The sequence below is a fragment of the Salvia hispanica genome, chromosome 1 (assembly GCF_029641045.1).
Source record: "Salvia hispanica isolate PSC_SH4W2 chromosome 1, Shi_PSC_v1, whole genome shotgun sequence".
Classification (NCBI taxonomy): Eukaryota; Viridiplantae; Streptophyta; class Magnoliopsida; order Lamiales; family Lamiaceae; genus Salvia; species Salvia hispanica.
In genome coordinates this window covers 31,061,232-31,083,603 of record NC_142692.1, presented here as the reverse complement: position 1 = coordinate 31,083,603, position 22,372 = coordinate 31,061,232, and the positions used below count along the sequence as shown (strand labels likewise).

The following is a 22,372-nucleotide window of genomic DNA, read 5'->3' as shown; positions in this document are numbered from 1 at the left end:
ATGAGAAATACATAGAAAATAGACCAAAAAAAAAAAGAAAAGAAATAACACTCCTAGGTTTCGAGGCCATCAGGACTTCTGCCCAACTGCCAAACCACTTGAGCTAACACAATAATACTCGATTTCATATGTAATATAGAATATAGATAACGTCAAAATTTATGGGGTTCCAGTGGCTCCACACCCAAACACGAAGGTCCGCCATTGTGTCCACTTTAGGATGTAAACTATTTGTTTCATTTCTTTCTATAATTTTTATAAATGAACCATGTATTCCACTTTAACTCATTGTCATATATGGTTATATGAACCACGTATTGTACTAGCTCATTTAATTCAGTACACTTTTTTTTTTCTAATCATTTTTATTATATTTTGAAACCAAAGAACAATTATACTGTTCAATTTTGTTTAAAATTTTCTGGAGATTGACGACTCATATTTTTTAATATTTTCTGGAGATTTTCTAGTAACATTCAATTTTATTTCAATTTTTCAAATTTATCGATTTTATCTGTATGAACTTTATCTCAACTTATTAATGTCATCTAAATAATCAGATTTGTATTGATTTTAATTATTAAAATTTCATTTAAATGCGATGCATCAGAAAATTAAGAGAACCTATTATATGACAATCAAGTGCCTAGTCATACATAATATGGGAAATTTCCTTAAAATTTTAGCTTTTAGTAGTTATCTTATTGAAAATTGATACATATAAATTTTATAATTTTGAGGACATGGAAATAATAATATTAATACATATATCACTTTAATTGTCATTTATGGAAATAATAATATTAAATGCAATTTCTGTCGCTTGGTTTTAGCGGAAAAATAGGCTTTCGTGGTTAGAGATGTAGATCAAGATTTAATGTACGTATATTTCCACAAAATAGCAATTTCCATCTGAAGAAGATTCAAACATATCAATGGATTTGGAATGGATTTCATGAATATGTCCACAATATGTTTCCTATTTGAAATCGTTTCGCAATTTTTTGTATAAATCGTTTCAAAATCACTGCCTCGTCTCTCTTAACTTTTTTATTTTTCTCCTGTGTTGAAACCCTAATTGCAGCTTATTTTGATCGTACGTTCTGCTTGTATGAATTGGCATTGCTGTTTCTGTGCATGCATAATCGGAGGCTGTGTGATTAGTTATACATAGGATTAGTTGGTGTGTGCGTGTGGATTGCTGCATAATGGAGGAGTCTGTTCCGGCGCCGACCGTGATCATGGATAGGGTGCGGCAGTGGAAGGATGTGGGCGAGAGTGTGGTTAAGGGTTTAGTGGATTGCTTCTCGGATATTGAATCTCGCGAGGAGAATTTGAGGTCGGTGTTGGCGGATTTGAATGAGAAGGAGAGGGCGTTGAGGTTGAGGGAGGATGAGTTGAGATTGGGGAAAGAAGAGTTGGATGGGAAGCAGAGGTTGGTTGATGTGCATATCGTGGAATTGGAGGTGTCGCGGGGTGAGGTTGATGCTCTGCGGGTGAAGGAGGCCGAGGGGTTGAAGGAGATTGAGGAGAGGGGAAGGGAATTGGAGAAGAGATCAGGGGAATTGGTGAAGCGATTGGGGGATTTTGAGAGGAGGGAGAAGGAATATGATGCGTTTTGTGATGGAAAATTGAGAGAGCTAGCTTCGAAAGAGGAGGTTTTTCGGAAGGAGAAGGCGAAGTTGGTTGAAAAGCTTAGGTTAGCAAGTGAGAAGCTTGAGGAGAAACAGAAGTTGGAGCATGGGTTTATTCAGAAGTTGGAGATGACAGTTGAAACACTAAGTGGAGTTAAGGTGGTTATGGATGACAAGTTTAAGGAGATTGAGTCAAGGGAGGAGGAGGCCCATGCATCTCTGACCACAAGGTTGAACGAGGCCGACTTAATCGGAGAATCATTGGAGAAAAGGTTCAAAGAGCTTGAGGGTTTTGAGAAAGAGCTTAATTTGTCTCAAGAAGATAGACCAAAAGAGATGGAATCAGAAGAGGGGAAAGAAACTAAGCAGCAGACCTCGGAGCTTCAAAATAAGCCTGAAGAAAAGAAACAAGAGCTTGGTTTGATTGCTTGTAAAAAGGAAAATGACAGCAAAGAGCAACGCTCTATGGAAAAGAGTTTGAGTTGTGTAAGAGAATCTGCACAAACTTGTGCAGAGGAAAATCTTGCATTAAGCGAGCTAGTTGCAGATAAAGGGGTTCATTTTGAAGAACAAGGACTGAAACAACCAATGGTAATTGATACCACTGATGCTTGTTTAACAGCTAAACAAGATGAATCTGTAGACTCAAAACATGCACTGCACAAGAAGGTTTTGGTAACGATTATTAGTTGTAATGGGGAAGACTTGGAACTCATGAATCCAAACATTCATAGAGTCCTTTCACTATCTTCTGATCCAGCAAAGCTAGTTTTAGAAGCACTGGAAGGGATTGATGATACCAGTTTGGGGATACTTGATAAGGACAGGAGAGCCACAATCATTCTGTTAGATTTATTAACCAAACTGTCGCCTAAGATCTGTGATAGTGTTATTCACGCAGCAATTAAACTAGCACTCACACTTTTACGGAAATTGAAAACAAGTATTAGTGTTGAAAGTTCGACAGAGGCATTGGCATTCTTGCATCTCTTGACGGCATATGGTATATCTGATTTTTTTGACAGAAATGAGTTATTCAGTTTTCTAAAGTTGGCTGATAAACATAAACATACGCCAGACTTGTGTCGCACCTTCGGTTTCACAGAGAAAATTCCTGGTATTCTTTTTCTCCTGTAGCTCCCTTTACAATGTTTACATAAATTTTTCTTCCTTCAAGTATATAGTAGGAGTAGTGTTAGTTTGTACATCTTGTTGCATTATAATATCATTTGTTTGCTGAGAAGCATTATTTTCCTATCTCATAGATTATATCAAGGAATTAATAGATGAGAAGCGGTTTCTTCTTGCGAGCACCTACATTCATGAGTATCAGCTTCAGAAAATGTTCCCACAAGCAGCTGTCCTCAATTCTTATGCAACACATTTCAAGTTAGCAGCAAAGGCACAATGTAAAAAGGGACACAACACTTCTGCAGCAAAGGTACCTTACTACCCCATAAACCTTGTATTGTCTCTAATAGCTAGACGAAGCTCATAGATTCCGATGCATTTGATATTAGGACAAGGGGAAGGAAACTGAGATTGCTGCTCTAAGTCTTGCAATCGAGCATATTGTCAAGTACGGGCTTGAATCTGACTACTCCCCGAAGGCCCTCACAGCAAGAATAAAGCAATTGGAAGCGCCTCAAGCCGGTTCTAAAAGCAGAAAGGGAAATCCACCAGCACCCTCTAAAATAAAAAAAGAGGGTGTATGCTATGGACCCCAACAGCTAAGTAAGAAGGCACGACGAAAACGTCGTCGGGAGGCTGAAAAAGCTGCAGCTGATCAAAAAACTGCTGCCGAAACATCTGCTGCTGAAAAAACTGCTGCCAGCCCCCTAAATCCTCAAATGGCGCCTAGCCCTGGTTCAAATAATGGGCCATCCCCTGTCTGCATACAGCCTCCTCAAGCCGAAAAATCTGCTGCCGGCCCCCTAAATCCTCAAATGGCGCCTTGCCGTGGTTCAAACAATGGGCCTTCCACTGTCTGCAGGCAGCCTACTCAAGCCAAAAAATCTTCTGCCGGCCCCCCAAATCCTCAAATGGCTCCTTGCCGTCGTTCAAATAATCGGCCATCCCCTGGCTACAGACAGCCTCCTCAACATCAGTCGATCAATCCGAGAATATATCCAGCTGTTCCTGTGTATCCCTGGGGTCCTGTAAATTTGGTTCCGATGCCCCAATTCCCCGGTCCTCCTCACAAAAGACATCGGGCGAACACCTGGGGTGAAGAGGGTGGATCACATGTAGGGCAGTTTTCTAACCAATATTGATGGATCAATCAATCCTCTTCTAACTTATTGGAACTGGTAAATGAGTTGCTCTCTCCAATATCTTTCTAGTCTCACTTCCCAAGCACATGCCAATGCTAACTTTTTTTTAGAATGCTAGCTTTGTTATTTTAATGAAGGGAAAGTAACGAGTCAATTCGGAACTGTCGAATATTACACTTTTAACGGTTACGGATTTTGATTTTTGTTGGTGAATTCCCTACATTGTTGTTTGAGTTTAATTTTGAGAAAACAAAAAAGAAGAAAAAAGAAGAATTGACATCGAAACAACGGCATTTTAAAGCAAAAAAAAAGTGAATTTTAAATTTGAAATAATCCACAGAGATCTTATTTTTGCAATAAAAATAAAGTTTTAATGCCGGTTCATTTTTAATTTACTCTGTTGAAATAGGAGTTCAACTTCTGATGCTCAAGAATATATTTTCCTTTTTAGTGATGACAATTTGTAAAATAATTTTGTAATAAACTAATAATGCGAGGTATGAATTCATTTTGAGAAGTATTAAAACAACTAATAACTCAGAAAAATCCTAACAGTAACAGAAAGAGCAAAAGAAAATCTTCATCGTATACTTACATGATCAATAATTACACTGATCCACCACTCAGCAGCTCAATCAGTTCACTCTTTTTCAACTTGGAGAATCCTTTCATGCCGCGTGACTTCGCAAGGGCTCTCAGTTCAGTCAGCTTCATTCCGTGCAAATTGCTGGCTTCATCCACATCATCTTCTTTTGCTACATCATCATGCTCCGTTTCAACAATGCCGGATATTTCATCAAAAGCATCCAGTTCTGAAGTGAGAGGCTCGTCAGATTCTGAATCGTATTCTACATCCTGGATATCGTCATGATCTTCTGGTTCCACATGACTCCACTTTCTTTCACTGTCCACATTGTCCTCTGAGGCAGAACTAGCAGAGTCCTCGGTATAAGCAGGTTGAAATTTGATTTCAGGGACTGGAGATCTTTTACGGAAGTTTGACTTTGGTCGGCTGAGCCGTGGGACTGGGGTATCTTGCGCCTCATGCTTCACACTACTAGTGGAGTTTGAGTCTGAGATGCTTGTGCTTCTTTCCACTCTCAACTGACTGGTCTGTTCGTCCTGATCCAGGATGAAGTCCCTGCCATTAGCGGTGGTGTTGCTCTTCTTCCCTTGTTGAACTGAGTGTTTCCTCAAAAGCTTGAGTAGAGAATCAACAGTCTCACTCTCTTTGCTTTTTGCTTGAGACTCCTCAATTTTCATTCCTTCCTTCATTGCTGCTCTTTCACGTAGTTGAGCCTGCACCTTACGGAATAATTCAACAATTTCCTTTTCTCTAGGACCAGTAGTCGCAGTTGCCTGATATTTATGGTTGGAGACAGAAAGAGGGAGTCCATTTTTGGAGGAGAGAGTTTCAGATTCTTCGTGGTCTTCATATTCTTCTCTCGTTTCATTGTGCCTATTCCGATTACGGGAGTATCCATGCCTTTTTTGGTTATTAGGGAAATCCGGGTTTCTCCTATAGTTGCTAGAACTTGCATTACACACAGATGATGTGTACCTAGAAACACATTTCAAAGGTAAAAACTTGATATCAGAAACGAGCTTGTGTTCACTAGGTGATAAGCACAGTGCTTTTCCAGAAATTCCAGAGCAGGGAAGACGACTGCCATCAGATGGCCCATATCCTGCAATCAAATCAGTTAAGGATGTCAAAACATCTTTAGTTCCCGACTAATACACAGGCAGCATATGATGAAGTTTCCAAAATCGACTTTGGGCATTGATCCTAGCAAGAGTCCCAATGTTAAGAAGTAAGAACTTATTGCAAGTAGTGAGGCAGAATTCGTAAAAAACAATTAGAGTCATTCTGGTGGGTGGAAAGAATTTGGAGCAATAAATTGGCAATGTTAATTAGTATATAGACTTGAACTTAAAAATAGAAGTTTATTTAAAGACATGGCACATTTTTAAGCCAATCATCACATCTCAAGCAACTTATCAGACTTTGGAGGTGGATGGTCATTAGGAATCAATCATTAAGTGTTTCACCAGTTTTAAACAGTGCCTCTTACAACATAAGCTCATTAAAAATGACTCACTCAAAGAATCACCGGAGCACACAAGATATATATCCCATTCTTGCCCACAAGACTAAGGTGACACAAAAATAAAGTGAGAAGCTATATTTTAAACAGATAAGTTTAATAATAATAACCCAAGGAGATCAAAACAATACTTGTTTCCTTTTATTGAAAACTAAAATGAAACCTTTACTGGAATTGGAAATACCTGTTTCCTTTAAGAACAACGCTTGCAAGCGGACAAGAATGAGAAAATTTACCCAGTAGGTAAATTGGGAATGGGTGTAGATGTTTGCATAATGAGAGTAATAGAGTTGAGAGTTTACAAAGTCAAGGACTGTTGAAGAGGGAGAAATTTTGGCTATCAAAAAGGGCCCAGAATTGCAGGAACAAACAACTTCCAAAAAGGGACATAATTGAAGTTGAACAATAGTGTATATAAGTTAGCAAATACAGCCACTGACTGGGTGGCTTTATTTATTAATAACTCAGATATTTCATCTCAATTTTATTAAGGCAACATCTTTTATTTTCCAAGACAAGTTTACATCACGAGCTAAGCAGAGGATGTGGTAATAAAGAACAGAAACTTGTACTGAATAAAAGCTTCCTAATCTTCAAGCACAATTGTTTATTTTCCTTTGTTATTTTACTTGGAAATACTACGGGATTAAGTAACGAGCAGACAATTGCAGCCCATAACAAGATATGGTTCTTCTAGTATCACTGATAGTACATAATCACCAACCATTCAGAAACTTCAATCTGCAAAATCCACAATAAAATCCCAAATTCAATTTAAACTACTTTCCAGATTTCTAGTCCAAATGGCATACAAACAATAACTACTAGAGTGGTATACCCAAACTATAAGCTGTCAGTTGATAGCAAGTCACAAAGTGCTATACCCCAATAAATAAAGTGTTCAAGCTCTAAGACACTAAACAGATAACTCCACCCTACTCTGACCAAACCAATAGAACCAAAATAAATAAATTATGCAACAGCGCATTTCATCAAACAGATAGCGCGCGCATCTCAAACAAGCATAAAACACAACATTATCCTCAAGCAATAACAAACTTAAGCAAAAAATTAAATCTTTCATCGACTTACGGTGCAAGACACCCTCGAAAATTCAGCAAAGCCTTCGTGCAAGAATGTTAAGAGTGCGTCATATACACACATTATATATCAATATATATGCAAAAAAAAATACTTACCAGGAACGGTTTTGGAGATTAAATGCATAGAGTGTGACATTGTTGAACAAGCTTCAACGCAGGTTGTTGAATTGAATTGAATTGAATTGAATTGGGGTTTTAAGCTGGTCGACGATGAGGATGAAAGGATATTTGGGCCTATTGGAATTCACCTTCGATCAAAAGCCCATTAAATTTTTTCTTAAAAGCCCATTACTACTACTATTATTCTATCCATCCTATAAAGTCGAAAGGATCACCTACAACAAACCCTAGAACAAATCCTAAAACACATTCACAACAAAATAAAATAACCTACCATCACTTACTAAAATTGTTCATGTTTATAAGATTATTTTATTTTGTTATGAGTGTTTATTTAATTTTGTTGTGAATGTGTTTTAGGGTTTGTTATAGGTGATCCGGTTAGGTTTGGTACATTGAAAAGCATCTTTCGAGCAAGTTTTGCGTGAATAGAATCTTGCTTGTATACGGAAAACTCTACAATCCACTTTTAACCCGATTCAGTATTATTCGAGCAGTTTTCGTACGAATAGAATCAGTATATTATTACATTGTGTTTGTTTGTGCATTTAGAAGATGTTTTATAAACATTTAAATGCATAAGAAGTAAACAAAGTCTAAGTCTTTTGCTTAGTAGACCGGTTGTGGGCGACGTCCACTTTAAGATAACACGGTCAGTTCTATGCAATGCTTTGCAAAAGAGAAAGAAGAATTTCACAACCTAGATAGTCTTGGCTACCTATCGTGAAAGGTTGCAATGTAAGTCCGCATATTTCTAAGCCTTACTGAAATAAGATGACATTGGTGTGGTATAGCACTGAACGGATCTAACAGCAAGACGTGTCTTTATGCTATCTACTGAAAGGCGAGGTCTTGATAAATACTAGTATTTCTTAATCTACATATGTTAGCATTGAGCATACGGTATTGATTATGCACTACTTTGACTTATCAAATGATGCGGATTTTTCGCAACCCAATAATCCTGATATATTGGGTAGTGGTGATTAATATCTAGCGGTGCTAGGATTGCTATTATGTTGAATTGTGCGCGAGGTGAGTCTCGTTTGATGATGTCCTCAAGATGAGCTCGAACAAGGTTTTATTATTCGGAAAACTGGTCAGTTGGAGTTTTATTACTCTATGAATAATAAATAAGTATTTCCTGCTAAGTCTACTCTTGGAATTAATAAGATGTTAATTAATTAAGTCCATAGCAGACATTAATTAATTAATGGACATTTATATCTTAAGCGCGGAAAATAAATAATATAAATAACGGAAACCCGGATTTGGATGGGGAGGTCAATATTACTTCTGTAGTGGTTACTCGTAATATTCCAATATAAGCTTGTATTAAATTGTGGGTTCAATTTAATTAGTAAAAAACTAAATGGGGTGAGCCCATATCCAAAGCCTTCCATAGATCCTTGTATGGACCCAAAAAGAATTTAATATAAATAGGAGAATAAAGGAGACAGAAGATTTGATTATTCATTATGAAAAATAGCGTCCGTGCCTTTCAAAGAAGGGACAATATTTTTTCTTTTATTTTCTCCTCAGTGAGAATTTCAGCTCCTCCTCCGTGAGGAATTTTCTGTCTTCTCTATTTGAGCCCTAGTATTTTGATAAGATCAGTCCACCCTGATATCGAGATACTGTTCGGGAACCAGAGAGAAGATTCGTGGTCTAGTATTGAAGATCATCACGCGGAGAAGGCGCGAGCAATCGACGATTCTTTGGAGAATCAAAATCGGTAACTCTAAACTGTAGAAATCATGTTTAGTATTTATATTTTCTAAGCATGAATTATTTGTGTTCTAGCATGCAATTATCTATTTAACATGTGAATTGATTAATCGCATAATCGGTCAAATAGATCCTTATCTGATTTATTTGTTTTGTACAAGTCTTTCGCTTTGCAAGGGGCACCAAACCCCATCAGATCCCTTCCCAAAGAAAGTTTGTTACGTATTTTCATTTCCATTAGGCTTCGTTCGATATCACGGAATTGAGCATGCAGAATTGGAATTGGAGTTTCCAATTCCAAATCTAATGTTCGGTACCACAAAATATTTGGATTTGGAATTGAACTATAATTTCAATTCCTCTCAATTCTACTATATAAAAAGTACTTGGAATTTCAAGTAATAATAAAATTTCATTTTCACACACACGCACACGAACACACACCTGCACACACACATACGCGCGCGCGCGCACACACACCTCTGCACATACACACACACCCATCACCCCTGCACATGCACACACCCACCTGCACATACACACACCCACATGCACACACACACACGCGCACACACCCCTGCACATACACACATACATGCACACACCCTGCGCATACACGTACACACACGCGCGCACACACCCCTGCACATACACATACACATACACACACACACCCCTGCACATTCCTGCACACACACACACCCCTGCACATACACGCACCAGCCCCCCCCTCCCCACACGCACCAGCCCACACATACACCTGCCAACATACGTACACATACCGTCATAGACACACTACATAATTTTTTTGAATTCACATTCTTATCAATGACTCCCTCCGTCATGGCTAAGATGATACTCCATCTGTCCCACAAAAGATGTCACACTTGTGGGACGACATGAGATTTTAGGAGGTTTTGTTTTGTGTGTTAAATGGAGAGAGAAAATATAATTTTTATATTCATGTGAGAGATAACTTTTTCCAAAAAGGGAAATGTGTCATCTTTTGTGGGACAAACTAAAAATGAAAGTGTGGCATCTTTTGTGGGACGAAGGGAATACATTTTTTGGCCGGCGCGTAATTTTAGGAGTTATTGGTTAAAATGTTTTATTGGAGAGAGAAAATGTGGGTATAACTGTGTAAATATTAAAATAGAGAGAGAAAGAAAGATGAATATTTTAATAGGAGTGAGAAAAAGTGGTTGGGTGTATTAGTTGGAGAGAGAAAGTTTCATAAAGAGCAAATGTGTCATCTTAGTTGGGACAAACTAAAAAGGAAACGTATCATCTTAACCGAGATGGATGGAGCATCATTTTACCGAACTAAGGATTCAAATTCAATTCTTTATTTTCTAATTCAAATTCAATTCCAATTCCGTATACCAAACGGACTCTTAGTATATTTTATTTTTACTATTTTTGGCAGTTGACTACACATTAAATTAACTATTCTCACTCACATTTTAATTTAAAGTAATGGAGTATAAAGGTAACACTCACATTCGACTCTTTTTTTCAACACACTTTCCATTATCTTTGAAAAATTTATGTCGCATCAACACGTGACAAATTTTGTTGAATTGATGGAGTAGTATAATTATCTATTTTTAAATTAACATCAAAATCAGAGTAGTACATATTTGCTCTCAATTGAATCTGATCTAATCTAATACTCCCTCATCCCCAAAGAATATGTACTTTGGATGCGACACGAGTTTTAATGAAAAATTGATAAAGTAAGAGAGAGGTAGAGAGAAAAACTAATTAAAGTATTGTTAGTGAAAAATGAGTTTCACCTCATAGAGATTTTTTTTTTAAAATTAGAAAGTGCATATTTTTATGGGACAGACTAAAAAGAAAAAAGTGCATATTATTTTAGGACGGAGGGAGTATTCTTCTTTTCGACTTTCAAATTGTATCACTTACTCTATCATATTTTTATTTTCTCATTTTATGACAAATTTATCATAGAGTGTCATCATTTTTGAATCACGTATTGAGTAATCCATGGCTAGGGGGTGATTACTAATCCCTCCACCCCTATTAATTGTTCACTTTAATTTCGGCAAGAATTTTAAAAAATACTCTAAATTATAAAGGAAATTGTATTGAAAAAATTAAAGAAATATGAGTCTCACTTTTATATTAATTTTAGTTTTAGTTTTATAATAAAACGTGAGTGAAATGAGTTAGGGTAATATAGAGTAATATATGATTAATGTAGAGTCTATTATTATTTATGATAAAAAATATAAAAGTAGATAATTAACAGGGGATTGGTGGAGTAATATAGGATTAATGATCATGGATTAAGACAATTTGATCATGGGTGAAATTTAAATCTAATATCAAAATGAATTGGTGGAGTAATATAGGATTAATGATCATGGATTAAGACAATTTGATCATGGGTGAAATTTAAATCTAATATCAAAATGAATAACTATAGTAGGAGTATGTGATTTCCCCTTTAGAAATCAGATAAAAACATCATTCCCATTTCAATTATATGAAATTTGTCGTACATTTGTAATTATTTAAATAGGATTTTGGTAGCGTGGACTGGTGCAAGTAATTGAATTTTAAGCATATAAAAATGAGGGAACATATTTTTTGGTCCACAAACTTTGCCAAAGTATCATTTTAGGTCCGTAAACTTTGAAAATATCATTTCAGGTCCATCAACTATGGATTAATATCATTTGAAGTACTTTTTCACTACTTCCAAGTTTTATAGGACGAAAATACCCTCGATAACTTAAAGGGTATATATTTTTAATAAATTTATCCTATACTCATATTTTTTTATAAATATCTTTACTATATATTTTTGATAAATTTTGTAAATATAATTTGACCTTCAATATTATCACTTAATTTTGTGACATGTAAGAAAAGATCCTTATTCAATTTTTTATTATTGAAGAAAAGTTCTTTATTCTATTTTAAAATTTTTTAATATAAAAAATTGAAGAAAAACAATTTTACTTGCATGTCACATAATTAAATGATAATATTGAAGGTCAAATTATATTTAGAAAATTCATCAAAAATATATTGTAAAGATATTTATAAAAAATATGAGTATATGATAAGTTTATTAAAAATATATACCCTTTTAAGTTATGGAAGGTATTTTCGTTCTATAAAACTTAGAAATAGTAAAAAAGTACTTCAAATGATATTAACCCATAGTTGATAGACTTGAAATGATATTTTCAAAGTTCACGCCCCTAAAATGATACTTTGGCAAAGTTCGTGAACTAAAAAAGATGTTCCTTCTCTAAAAATATCAGTAAAGCCTTTATCGCCAACGACGCGTATCTCACTCATTACATCAATCAATTCAATTCAACGCCGCCGCCGATTTCCTCCCTCCTCCGCCGTGATCCATGGAGAAACTCGATTTATCCAAACTCAAGCTGGCCTCTTCCTCCCTCGGCGAGCGCATAAAGACCAGCAGCGCGCAGATGGGCCGCACCATCAGTTCCAAGATGAAGGAAATCCTCCAAACCCCCACGCCGGAGTCCAAGGCCGTCGACGAGGCCACCGCCGAGACTCTGCCGGAGCCTAATTGGGGCCTCAACCTCCGCATTTGCGCCATGATCAGCCGCACCGAGTACGACGGCACCGAGATCGTCAGGGCCATTAAGAAGAAGCTCGCCGCCGCCCGCAGCCCTCCCACGCAGCTGCTCAGCCTCGACCTGCTCGAGACCTGCGCCTCCAATTGCGAGAAGGTCTTCTCCGAGGTGGCGTCGGAGAAGGTGCTCGATGATATGGTCAGGCTAATTGAGGATCCAAGGACGGACCACGGCGTTAGGGTGAGGGCGCTGCAGCTGATTAGGGGCTGGGGCGAGTCCAACGATCTCGATTACTTGCCCGTCTTCCGTCAGACGTATATGGTCAGCTTAACTATCTCTCTTTCTATTTCTAGATTAGGTTTGTTTTTCAATTTATTGGGGAAAGATGAAAATCAGAGGTTAGGTTACCCAAATTACTCTATTTAGTTATTCATTTCAGTCGGATGATTGATTTGTTGCTTCGTTCCTTACATTGGATCATTATTGTTTAAGATGCCTGGATGATTATTGCCTTCTTGGAGCTGCATTACTTTGGAATATGTCTTCATATGCTTGTGTTGTGTTAACTGTTTGAGAAGCTAAGATGCACATTGCTTGTTTCTATTGGAAATCGTATCCATGTTGAATGTTGGTTTGAGTTTTATGCCCGCTCAAGCTCAAGTGAGATTGAACTTTTTTCTTGTTTGGATTTAGACATTAAGCTAATTCAGCTTGTCTCATTGCGGTTATAAGCTAATAAGCTGTTAGCTTCAAGCTCCTAGACACTATATGAATCGGTCATGTAGTGACAACCACATATCTAGTTCTCTGAGCATAGGCATCTCTGCATTCTTACTATCATTCAGGAAAGAAAATAATTCCTGTAACAAACCGAAAAGCTGAAGAAGTGGGTGTGCTTCTCTTAGAAGACAAGAAGTTCCTTGAGCAGTGAAGCTACATTTCAGTCACGTGAGAAAGGCAGAACATCATATGGTGCTTGAATTAAAATGAGGCTGCCTTAGGGTTGTTGTTTGGTAGTGTTAAGAAACTGGAGGAACTAGGTGTATGCCTTGGTTGTGGACTTTTAGAATAAAGCATCGGTCAAGGATAACTTGGTAGTTCTTTTGTTCATCTTCTCTTCAAAGATTCCACATCCTTCTATGCCTTGGGTTCTGTATGCATATATGATCTTCTATCTGTCTTTAAATTTTTGTTCACATATGTTTCTACTTCGGTAATTGTGTTTGAAATTTAAAAGAGCAGGTGGCCTTGACTTGAGGTGCTTTTTTTCGTGTCTATTTCTTAGGTAGATTCATGTTTAGCTTGTATGAAATGTTTAAATTCTTTCGAGATCTAATTTACTTCATTTTTTCAGAACTTGAAATCCAGAGAATTTCCTCCCCCGGCACAGGAAGAAAGTTTTCCCTCAGACCAACGCAACTTGGAGTCTTATCTTGGTGAACAGCAACTAGCACCTTCTGAGAGACAATCCATTCCCAACTCAAGTGCAGCAAATGAAGAAGTTCCCAGTTTCATTACGTATGGTTTCCAGTCTAATGAAGAGAAAAAGGAGCATCTTCTTGTGGCTCGGAACAGTCTTGATATTCTCTCCAGCATTTTGAACTCTGACACTGAACCGAAACCCATCAAGGTTATTTTTATTCTTTTTTTAGAGGAATGTTATTTATGTCCTATAACTTGGTGTTTCTGCTTTAGGTTTGCCTATGCGATTGATTGTTAGTTAGATAGCCTATGAAGCCATCACATATCTCTTCTTAAATTTTAATTTACAGCTTAACATTGTGGTAACATGTCTCTGATGATCAGTGCGATGTTCCACGCAGGATGATCTAACAATTAGTATGTTGGAGAATTGCAAGCAGTCTCTTCCCATTGTTCAGAGAATCATAGAGAGCACATCTGATGATGAAGTGATGCTTTTCGATGCTCTCAACCTCCATGAGGAGCTTCAAAATGTTGTTTCCAGACATAGTGAGCTCGTAGCAGCCCTGGAATCTGGAGAGGCAAAGGACCAGAGTGCAGAAGATCTTTCTGGCGACTCCAATACTACTAAATCCACGTTGGGACCTGACGACGCGAATGAAACTGCAGATAACACCATAGCAGGAAACACGAATGAAACTACAGATAATTCCATAGCCGGCAGCACGAATGAAACTACAGATAACTCTATAGCAGGCAGCACCAGGTCCAACAAGTCAGGTCATCAGGAAGAGAGTGCTGAAAAGAGCAGCAAAGAGTGATCCAGCTAGCGCTCTATGCTTGTAGTTTAGACACCGTCCCTATCCATAGGAGCAACATGGGTTTGAGCAGCCCGGCTGCAGTATGACAAAGTGGGTTGTGTTGTAAATAAATGAAAAGGTTAAGTTGCGTTGCCTTAGGATATGTGATGTGTGTGTGGGTTTGGCCGAGTTATGCAGCTTATATACTTTGCTTGCACTGCTCTTGGTTCTCATTTACCTTTTACACTAGAGCTTCATTTGGATATATGATCTTGCTGGTATTCAATTATTTTACTTTTATTTTGACTTCATGTTTGTCTATCAATCGAATACTATTACCTTTGTTTGCAAATCCGTCTTTATCATATAGTCTAAACAGTTTAATATTCGAACATACATTCGCATTCTTTTTGAAAACTCAGTTACTAAACCACTAAATTTAAAATAAACCATCAATTACCAAAATTTGAGGATGGCAATAAGGTCATCTCAACACCCCTCAATTGGCTACTAAATAGCATATATATTTATTGTACGAGAATGATTAGAGCATTCATTCCCCCTCACCTTGAGAATCAAGCAGAGGGAAAACCAAGCTTTAGATTCCAATGTCTGTACACTTTCTTTATTTACAAGAAAGAATTTTGAGATTTTGGATTCAAGGTAGGCTCTAACATGTTCCAATCGTTTCAAACCAAAGAAACCTAATCACCCTGGTCCGGAATCTTCTGACGGGTCCTTGTATATGTCGACAAACGGAAGACTGAAATTCCCTCCATCTAAATCTTCCATGACGAACGTCCTCGACAGTCCTCTCGAGTTTCCCAACTCCAGCTGATGTCCCTCATCACTTCTCTCGTCTGAGTAGTTGTCAAGGTCATCATTGGAAGCTTCTTGGAAGAAGTTCGGAGGCTCAAGAAAGCTCGTCTCCTGACCCGGGCCTTTTGGCTGTGTCCGCGCCCACCAGTGGCTCCTGCCAGGGTGTTGCATGTCGCTGGACTCATGATGCTGCTGCTGCTGCTGCACACTTTCTTGGAAGAGGGGAACCGATGTGGAAGCTTCGTGGAAGAAGTTCGGAGGCTCAAGAAAGCTCGTCTCCTGACCCGGGCCTTGTGGCCGTGTCCTGGCCCACCAGTGGCTCCTGCCAGGGTGCTGCATGTCGTTGGACTCATGATGCTGCTGCCGCAGCAAACTTTCTTGGAAGAGGGGGACCGATGTGGAAGCTTCTAGATGGCTCTGTGTGCGATCCTCAAACAGGCTGTTGTCCCAGTTTTCGTCATTGTATTTGGAAGAGTTGTTGGTCAAGTGGGGCGGCATCCATTGAGCAGGCGGGTTCTCCTCATCGTGGTCGTAGCTTCTCGGCGGTCTCTCTCTCGAGTTATCTGCGTCTCTGTCTCTGTCATGATTGTGCGAGGTGTAATACCACTCCAGAATGTAGGGAAAATTCTTCTGCTCAGCATCTATCAGCCACATCGAGTCCAACTGGTGGAAGTTCCCCATATTGTTGAAAGGCATTTCCCTCGATAACATGGCGTTCCGTTCACCCGCGCCAAAGCCTCTGAATTTTGGATTCTGATGCGCCATTCCGGATGTTGTCTGAGAGATTGCTGTCCCTTGACCTCTCAGCTTTTGATCTCTGAACATTTTCAACGACGCGAGGAACTGCTTCCCATCATCATTTGGATCCCATGACGGATATGCAATCTGAAAGCTGCATACGGAACTTGACACGGTGATGTGCAAGGGAAATAAAACACAAAGTATACATGTGGTACAGATAGTAGTGATACCTCAAGAATGACTTTTCCATTTTCCCCTGGGAACTCCTCTGATCACGAGTAGAGTCAAACGGTGAACCATATCTTTTGTTTCCATGATTTCTAAAATCGAAGAGGCTAAATCTGCGACCAAGTATGACACGCTAATGAGTTCTTGTCCACCAATAAAACAAAAACAACATCCGGATAAGCAGTAATGAAGCGTTTGTTGCTTATCAAGATAAATTGCAATGAACAATACTTACCTACATACGTGGCCCACGCCTTCAACGTCCACAGTGAAATCTTTGATGAAGTTTAAGATATCATCCACCCGCTGCAAAATCAAACAAATGGTATTTTGAGGAATACCTTTTGAAACCGAAATAGATGGATGAGAACATGGCGAAATTACATACCTTAGGGACAACAAACATAAGTAGATACGGTGTGAGAAAGATTGAGGCCATCTCCTCCAACAGCATCATTCCTGTGTACTGTACCAAGAAAACTAATTCGATCAGCCTACACCGTAGATTAAGACATAAGTGTTCCTTGTCTATACAATGAACCCTTCAACAGCCAATTATTTTGGGCACAGAATCTAACCAACAAAATTCTCAATGGTGGTGATAGGGATTTCTCATAGAAAAGGTTTATTGAAAGTAGAAACATCTACACAACAGATAAATGATTGGCAGGTCATATAGATTCTTGTCCAAACTAGCTCAACTGATCTAAGAATTATTATTTTGAAGCATCTAGAGCCATACATTTGACATTCTGAATCCTGGGAAAACCTTTTACAAATTATAATTGCAAAGCACACTGCAGTCACATCAACATGCATAACATATGATACCTGAAAAAGAGTCTCAAACTCGAGCCGCACTGTCTCAGTGTTCTCTTTCACGCGCCATCTTTTTGGCATATAATGCGTATGTTCGACAACCAGGGACATTGCCCCATGTGGATCAAGGACAAGAAGCTCATCCATCATTGCAGCACGGCTTATAGCAGTTATAGTTCCAAAAACTGCAGCATACCAGAATAAGTTTCGCCCAAATATCTGCAAGATTGAATCAGAGGCTATTACTAAAAGAAGAGTTCAAGAATCCCGTCGATCTAGCCTTAGTGTAAAGGTTGAAAGCATTACATGGCCTTCCAGGAGAGATTCCTCTAAGAACGCAATTATTATGAGCACAGCAGCAAAGCCACCAGAAACAAATGATATGAACTTTGCCACAATAGTTAAGATAGGTGAAGGAAATTGTTTTAGGTAATCAGAAGCATGCACAATGCTGCTGTTTATCCGGTGCTTAAACAAATGATCAACCTGGAAACGAAAGATGATAACCCAAATTAATGCCGACAATGGAGAAGCCATGGCAATAAAAATAAATTGAAGATGGAATACAGTTTAAAGAGTAAATACTTAAAATTCATTATCATGCATCTTCAAATAAGACTCAATCTATTGGACCACAACTAGACATAATTCTGAGGTCAAAGACTCAAAATCCAGGATCAAGTTTACGTAAATACCTCATTGAATTCCCTGAATATCCACTTAGAGAGATTTGACCATCTCCTCGATGATGCTGTACTTGGATGGTTGTAAAACTGTTCAGCATGCCTCAAGAAGAGATATACGAGCATGAAAATAACAAGGAATGGAGATAGAAGAAGCAGAGCAAAGCCAACTATCATAAGCCTTTTCCTCAATGTATTTGGATCAGAGACAAAGTCACTTCTAACACGGAAGTTCCTGCGGTGAAAAAAAGCATACGAATGAGCATGTGTAAATTAGATGAGAGCAAAGCCTACCAATACAAAAGTCTAGCTTCAAAAGGTATAGAAGGACAAGCATATTTCAATCTTTTAGGATCATGGAAAGGACATCACAAACAAAGGTTTCTGTTGAAAACAGAGAAAGACAAGAAGTCAGTCATCACAAAAGGGGGACAAAGGAAAATTTCATGAATTACTTTTTGATCAGGAGAACCAAGAAAGCAACATTGAATAAATGAGCAAAATCATTAATGGTACGTAAAATTTCACGTGTGAGCCTTATGGTATCTATTTTGTCCAACTGGTGCAGATGGGGAGGACGGCCATATTATCATTCATATTCTTGCAATAGGTTGTTTTCTCACAATAGTAAGCATTAAATTACCTGTCAAACATGCTCTGGAGAATGCACCAATTTAAGGTCCATTCAAGAGTCTTTGGCAGCACTAGACGAAGTTTGACACCATCTGTACCAACAGTTCCAGTTGCGCAAGAACCAGGGAGCCACTGCGATATAGGAAAAGCAAGTACTCCTTTATTTAGCATGCCAATCAAATAATTCTCCTTCCTCATCAATCTCATCACCACATCATGCATAGAAAGATCCTTGACCACACATAGCTGCTGTGTCCGCTGTACTTGAACAACCTTTTCAAGAATCAACGACCATGGCATTGTCTGTATTTCATTGTCTGTCACATGGAGGCTGCAAAGACATTAATTAAGCACCCAATAGAGCATCCTCATTTCAAGAAGTTCAGTAATACTTTTAACAGTTTGAATAAGTTATAACAAAGCTACATACTCCCTCCGTCCATGAAATGTTGTCCATTTTTTCCATTTCGGCCCGTCCACGAAATGTTGTCCATTTTGCTTTTTTCCATTTTGGGTAAATGGAACCCACTTATCACCAACTCATTACACTCACATTCTATTATAAAACTAATTTATAAATGTGGAACCCACATTCCACTCACTCTCTTCACATTTCTTAAAACCCGCAGCGAGTCAAATGTGGATAACATTTCGCGGACAGAGGGAGTAGTATTTAAGAGTTTACATGGCTTTTAACCTTATAAGGTACACGTGATTTATAATTACCTATTGTAGTAAAACCAACGGATCTTAAGAGTCTCCTTCAACTGCGCAAAGAACCTCAAAAAGCAGAATATACAGTAGATGGAAAATATCCCCAAATATCCTACAATTATAGCTTTGGAAAGAGTGAAAGGAGTCAATGGATGCTTATGTAAAGCTTCCTCATAGAGGTCGCAAGGTTTGATACCGGATTCCACTGCATCCATGCCACATTTTGCATTGCGTAGGCCATTCCAATCAACATATAGCAGAAAGAAACCAGAAAAGCATATAGTGAAGGCCAAGCTAAGAAGCTCAACCATCCACTTGATGATAATGCACCAAAGGCCTTTCTCACAGTAATAGGTGTAAATCCTCTCAAAGAACAGATCCAGATCATCAATTGGCTCGACATTCAAGGTCTCCCCATCGAGAAGCCCAGATGGGCTCTCACTACCAGGGCTCGGTGCTCTATGATAATCAGACAACTCGATTTCATGTGGTACATCATCAAGCAACCCAGTAGTCAGTAACGATGCACTAGCCTGTTTCCACTTGAAGATATTGAGAGCATGAAATCCTTTTTGCCCACTGAACATCACTCACACACACTGAATGCATGCAAAAACAGTGTGCCTTAATCAGATCATTATGCTGAAAGACCAAAAGAGTAATGAATTAATACAGCAGACAACATGGCAGAACATTAATGGAGCATATTCTAGGACAGGAAAAGCCTATCACATATAACACATACTGCAAAAGCACCTAACATATGAAACCTTCTTCCATAACACCAACAACTCCATTAGCCACATATGAGTTCAAGATGTAGAATCTGTGTCGGGGAAAGATAACCCAGTGTCTTGACACTTTCTGGTTAATGTAAGACTATTAAGTACATAGTAATATTCTTCTACTCTAGTAACAGGTATGGTTTTCACCGACTCTTTGTCTTTCAACTCCACATGATAAGGCCCTTGAAAAGAATCCCATATGTACAAACTTATAAGAAAGGTATACAAATCTAGATACATTATTTAGAAGGTCATGACATCCTGCATCTGATAATAGGATCAACACTAACATCAGTTGAAGCACGGTTAAAATATCTGGTGTTTTACATCTATGTAAACAGTAAGACATAATATCTCAAATTGTGAAGTGACAAATATGTACCAGCAATATATACATATATTCACTAATAAGAACAATAATATACTAGGTTATTTTTATGACATAAATAGTTGTAGAATATAGAAAGAATACACAATATCGTATAAGTAACAGATATGCCACCTTGAAAATAATCAAATTGACTGCATTGGAAACCAGGTGATATAATTGTCTGCACCGGAAGGAATTTAAGATTTGAGAGTAGAAACTCGCAGCTTCTTGTGATGATCCTGAGATTTAACAAAAGAAACAATAACTATGATAAGAGATTTCAGAATACAAATTACCATACAATTTTGACTGGATTAAGTAACTGGACACAAAATAAGAAATACACTAATCTACAAGATACTCTAATTTGCAAAGAAGGGAGCAATTCAAGTTTCAGAAGTGATACAGTCTAACAAACTTGAAACAAAAAGTTCATATCTTCTTTCAGAACTACAATTTTTCCATTTATCTTAAATAAAATCTAAAGAAACTTGTATGTGAAATATTCTTCTAGTAAAGTTCTATCAAATCAACAATTCAACATCCATTATGCAATTGAACCAGCAGAATCACGTCGAGCATAATTGGTGAAAAAAACAAGGGCACTACTGAAATAAAGTAAATGAGACGCAATAAGTAAAAATTCAAGCTGCAGAATGTTCTGATACTCCCCAACACCAGTCACCAGCCCCTAAATTCACCGAGACAGTAACAATCATTCCAAATAAAAGAATACAAGAAATATTTAGGGTTCCTCGTGTCCAGCAAGAAACTAATTGCAGCTAGATATATCCAATGAAACATGAGTTAATAGGAAAAAAACTGTTACAGGAATCATCATTAACAGAAAAGGTCAAACCTTTAGCACCAAATAGTAATGCAAATACGCCAACCAAGAAATCCTGAACAGAATTTAATTCCTTAGTTTATATGTCTAGTTTCTCACGCAAAAGGACAGCTAAAAGTACACGAAACTCCCAAGAAAACCCAGAATCCAAATAGAAAAAATACGAAACCGGAAAATTAAATGCTACAGTAATCTTAAACAAGTTCAACAAGGCATAATTCTGCGGAGTTCTTAAAAGTCCAGATGAATAAGTAGAAAATCGAGTTTTTACCTCCAAACAACCAAATATAGGGTTGATTATAGGCGAATATCACCTGAAGCAAATAAATATCTGAAGAAGTTCAGTTTTCTTCAACAGCGGATATCAAGCAATCGGTTCAGCTCCAAAGAATAATAAAATTTAAAATTTCCCCTAATTTGGTACAAGTGTGGAGGAAGGATATCTATTGGAGAAGTAGGGTGGTGATTGCGTGGAATCGGTGTATAAAATATGTTTTCCAAGTAAATTCATTTTTGTATGTTGATTACTATCTTATACTAGTACCTATCTTCTTCATGATTTTTATTTCTACTATCGTATTTTTTTAATTATATAGTACTCTACTAATCTTTATCTCTGACAATAAATTAATCAAATTATTTTAAAAACTTTAAATAATTTTATCTCTGATTTAAATTTAATCAAATTTAAAACAATAACTACAAGATATCAAATTTCAACTACACTAAATTGGAAAAAAAATAAATGAGATTGAACATATTTTGGAAACACGAACGTCATTTTAAGGGCATTTTGTTCCACTTTAAAATAGATCGTTATAGTTTAGTTTATGTTATATTTCAGTTTAAATAAATCGTAGATGAATTAAAACGACCATGAAATGAATTCCTCGCTTTAAAAATTGGATTTTCTAAATAAACTAAACTTTCTAAAATGGCATTCATGTATCTAAAAATGGCATTC

The 22,372-nt window shown here is 37.6% G+C and overlaps 4 protein-coding genes across 8 annotated transcripts; 2 read left to right on the top strand and 2 right to left on the bottom strand.

Moving 5' to 3' along the window:
* The first annotated feature begins 840 nt into the window (after nt 1-840).
* LOC125218579 (uncharacterized) lies at nt 841-4,120 on the top strand. The gene is made up of 3 exons (XM_048120266.2): nt 841-2,751; nt 2,900-3,075; nt 3,155-4,120. Exons 1-3 carry the CDS (start codon nt 1,209-1,211, stop codon nt 3,905-3,907), a joined length of 2,472 nt encoding a protein of 823 aa, XP_047976223.2. The 5' UTR covers nt 841-1,208; the 3' UTR covers nt 3,908-4,120.
* Nucleotides 4,121-4,411: 291 nt separating this feature from the next.
* LOC125217899 (rho-N domain-containing protein 1, chloroplastic-like) lies at nt 4,412-7,359 on the bottom strand. Its single transcript, XM_048119470.2, has 2 exons — nt 7,215-7,359; nt 4,412-5,595 (listed from the first exon to the last, which is right to left on the bottom strand). Exons 1-2 carry the CDS (start codon nt 7,252-7,254, stop codon nt 4,514-4,516), a joined length of 1,122 nt encoding a protein of 373 aa, XP_047975427.2. The 5' UTR covers nt 7,255-7,359; the 3' UTR covers nt 4,412-4,513.
* A 4,920-nt stretch (nt 7,360-12,279) lies between these two features.
* On the top strand, nt 12,280-15,075 carry LOC125223623 (ENTH/VHS/GAT family protein). The gene is made up of 3 exons (XM_048126845.2): nt 12,280-12,868; nt 13,902-14,177; nt 14,371-15,075. The coding sequence occupies exons 1-3, from the start codon at nt 12,359-12,361 to the stop codon at nt 14,788-14,790; spliced, it is 1,206 nt and encodes a 401-aa protein (XP_047982802.1). The 5' UTR covers nt 12,280-12,358; the 3' UTR covers nt 14,791-15,075.
* A 197-nt stretch (nt 15,076-15,272) lies between these two features.
* Nucleotides 15,273-21,905, bottom strand: LOC125223621 (autophagy-related protein 9-like). 5 transcript variants are annotated; one of them, XM_048126840.2, is made up of 11 exons: nt 21,680-21,905; nt 20,694-20,800; nt 19,419-20,048; nt 18,703-19,023; nt 18,072-18,294; nt 17,683-17,862; nt 17,389-17,595; nt 16,946-17,023; nt 16,793-16,863; nt 16,560-16,670; nt 15,273-16,492 (listed from the first exon to the last, which is right to left on the bottom strand). In XM_048126840.2, the coding sequence occupies exons 3-11, from the start codon at nt 19,991-19,993 to the stop codon at nt 15,478-15,480; spliced, it is 2,781 nt and encodes a 926-aa protein (XP_047982797.2). In that variant the 5' UTR covers nt 19,994-20,048; nt 20,694-20,800; nt 21,680-21,905; the 3' UTR covers nt 15,273-15,477. The 5 variants fall into 5 exon arrangements, with proteins under 5 accessions (XP_047982797.2, XP_047982801.2, XP_047982799.2 ...); XM_048126844.2 differs by having other exon boundaries at nt 15,273-16,480; XM_048126842.2 differs by having other exon boundaries at nt 19,419-20,005.
* Between the last annotated feature and the right edge of the window lie 467 nt (nt 21,906-22,372).